Source organism: Oryctolagus cuniculus, chromosome 8 (genome assembly GCF_964237555.1).
Source record: "Oryctolagus cuniculus chromosome 8, mOryCun1.1, whole genome shotgun sequence".
Taxonomy (NCBI): domain Eukaryota; kingdom Metazoa; phylum Chordata; class Mammalia; order Lagomorpha; family Leporidae; genus Oryctolagus; species Oryctolagus cuniculus.
The window spans coordinates 4,960,139-4,962,765 of NC_091439.1; the positions used below are offsets into that span (position 1 = coordinate 4,960,139).

General features: G+C 35.7%; 1 protein-coding gene across 1 annotated transcript; it reads left to right on the forward strand.

Annotated features, from left to right (window-relative positions):
- The first annotated feature begins 886 nt into the window (after nt 1-886).
- LOC127488478 (RRP15-like protein) lies at nt 887-1,848 on the forward strand. The gene has a single exon (XM_070047169.1). It carries the CDS (start codon nt 887-889, stop codon nt 1,499-1,501), a length of 615 nt encoding a protein of 204 aa, XP_069903270.1. The 3' UTR covers nt 1,502-1,848.
- The last annotated feature ends 779 nt before the right edge of the window (nt 1,849-2,627 follow it).

The following is a 2,627-nucleotide window of genomic DNA, read 5'->3' on the forward strand; positions in this document are numbered from 1 at the left end:
GAATTTTCCAGCACAGCTTTCATAACATCAGAGTTAGGGCCTAATTGCTCCATAAATACAAATTCTTTTCAATATTTACACACTGGGTTATGAGTTTGAACCTGACATTAAAGCCATAGCCACCTGTAGACCATAGCCAAACAATAAAGGGGAATCTAAAGAATTATATTGCCTGGAAACAAAAAAGAATGTAGTAGAACTCGAGTTCCAATTCATAGGACTGATCATAAATCTGATTTAAAATACTTCACTATATTCTGTGTACACAATGAGACTTCAGTTTACAGAATGTAGACTTGAAAATGATAGTTTTTCTGTATAAGACTACAAAACAATGTATGTGATGAGTCTTATAAAGTGAATGGAAAATAAGAATTACACACAAAGTACACATGGATATCTAAGTGATAATTTCTTCTGCATCTCATTAAACCCCGAATCTGGGAAAGTGATGATACAGAATTTCCCAAATAAAAGATCAGGTTCCTAAATAGGAGGTAGATAAGTTATTCTATGTACAGGGTCACTGCAGACTAAAAAGAAGCTATGAACATTTCTGGGAATGGCAGGATTCTGTGGAATGTTTATTCCAAGTTTTCAGTTATTTGCCAAACCATTGTATGAAGCTTTGAAAGGCTCTGGCACAGACACCTTGTGTTGTATAGGGGAGCCACAAAAGGTGTTACAAAGAATTAAAGAGCTTTTTAACAGAAACTCCAGCATTAGGAATCCCCAAGTAAGCCATTCACCTTGTTTATAAAATGATCCCCTTCAGATTAGTTGCCTAAATGAAGGATCCCTGCCAGGTATTACTGAACGTGCCTAGCTCAGTGAAATTAGGTTTAAACTTCTACCTCTTGAGTCTTTGCAGGTAAACTCAAAAGACATGTCTGCTGGAGAATCATGTGCTGGAACTAATATGGGCTGGGCAGATGCCATGGCTAAAATCCTCAACAAGAAAACGCCTAAAAGTAAACCCACCATTCTAGTCAAAAATAAAGAACTGGAAAAGGAAAAAGAAAAGTTAAAGCAAGAAAGACTTGAGAGAAGAAAACAGCTTGATAAGAGGCGGGAATGGGAAATGATGTGCAGAGTAAAGCCAGATGTTGTCAAAGACAAAGAAGCAGAGAGAAATCTTCAGAGAATTGCAACGAGGGGTGTGGTGCAATTATTTAATGCTGTCCAAAAACATCAAAAGAATGTTGATGAAAAGGTTAAAGAAGCTGGAGGTTCTATTAGAAAGCGTGCTAAATTGATATCAACTGTTTCTAAGAAAGATTTCATCAGTGTTCTGAGAGGAATGGATGGAACTGCAAATGAGAAAAGTTCAACTGAGAAGAACTCAAAAGCCAAACAGACTAAAGCGAAATCAGAAGAGGGTCCAGGTTGGACAATCCTACGTGATGATTTCATGATGGGAGCATCTATGAAAGACTGGGACAAGGAAAGTGATGGGCCAGATAACAGCAGACCAGAATCTGCAAGTGACTCCGACGTGTAAAATAATAGAGGCAACATAGTTTTCAGTTTATTTTTCCTACAAAGATACTCTGTCCTCCGGCAGTTTGGGAATTATAATGATACCATTTGTAAGAAAGCCAAAAGACTTACTAGCTTTGATGTTCCCCCTTTACATGTAAACTTTGTTAAAACTGTATTTTCAACTTTTGTATAATTTTAGGCGTTGTTCCTCAAAACATTTGCAACAAAAAATATATCCACTTGATCAGCAAGATCCACATTGTGCCAGTATGGTCAGATGTTTACAGATTGGTCATGTCTGTGCTGTGTTCTTTCAGTGTCACCAATGTTGCTAGACATGCACTGCCAATTCATAAGTAAAATGAACTCTTTGAAGTTAATATTTCTCCGCCTTCCAATTTAGAGACTATTTGTTTGTAGCTTTTGGGAATGATGGATATTTTTGTCTGTTTTAGTTAGCTATTGAGAAACCTATGCGTAAAATTAATATTTTTGATTTTGTGTGATGAATTTAATTTTGTCTGATAGATATTTAAAAATACTAGATCTCTACTTTTATATTTCCTTTTATATACTAAGTAATATAAATAAGTACTTAACATTTACTTTTTAGAATTTTTTTCATGAAAGATTTATTGAGATGGAAATTTTCATGTGTATCTTATGCAAGAGACTTGCTTTCTTATTCCTGTGACCTTTTCTAAAAACAAAAGGTAAGTAAAGCTTCTGATTTCATCACATCAAGACTGCTGCACCTTAGGAGAGATACAGTATACCTGGTTCTTCTTTTTAGTCTCTCTGGTAGCTGTTATTGACAAGAAAAATCCTTAATAACTCTTCTATTATAATAATCTATGCTTAGGCTAAAAGGTTTTATAATCTGCATAAAGGTATCCTATTGCCACCCACTATCTGAGAATCTATGAGATATGTTCTTTCTATCTTAAGTGGCACTCCAATTGCTTATGCTGATTGATAAACTTGTGTGTTTCAGAACTCAACAACTTTTGAGAGAAATGAAGACCATGCAGAAGATGCAGCCATTGGTGGTGACTGAGACTACTCCAGAATATGAAACAAATTTATTAACTGAGATAGGAAGAGAATTCCAGACCTAGGACAAACAGGGCCCATGCTCCTGATGA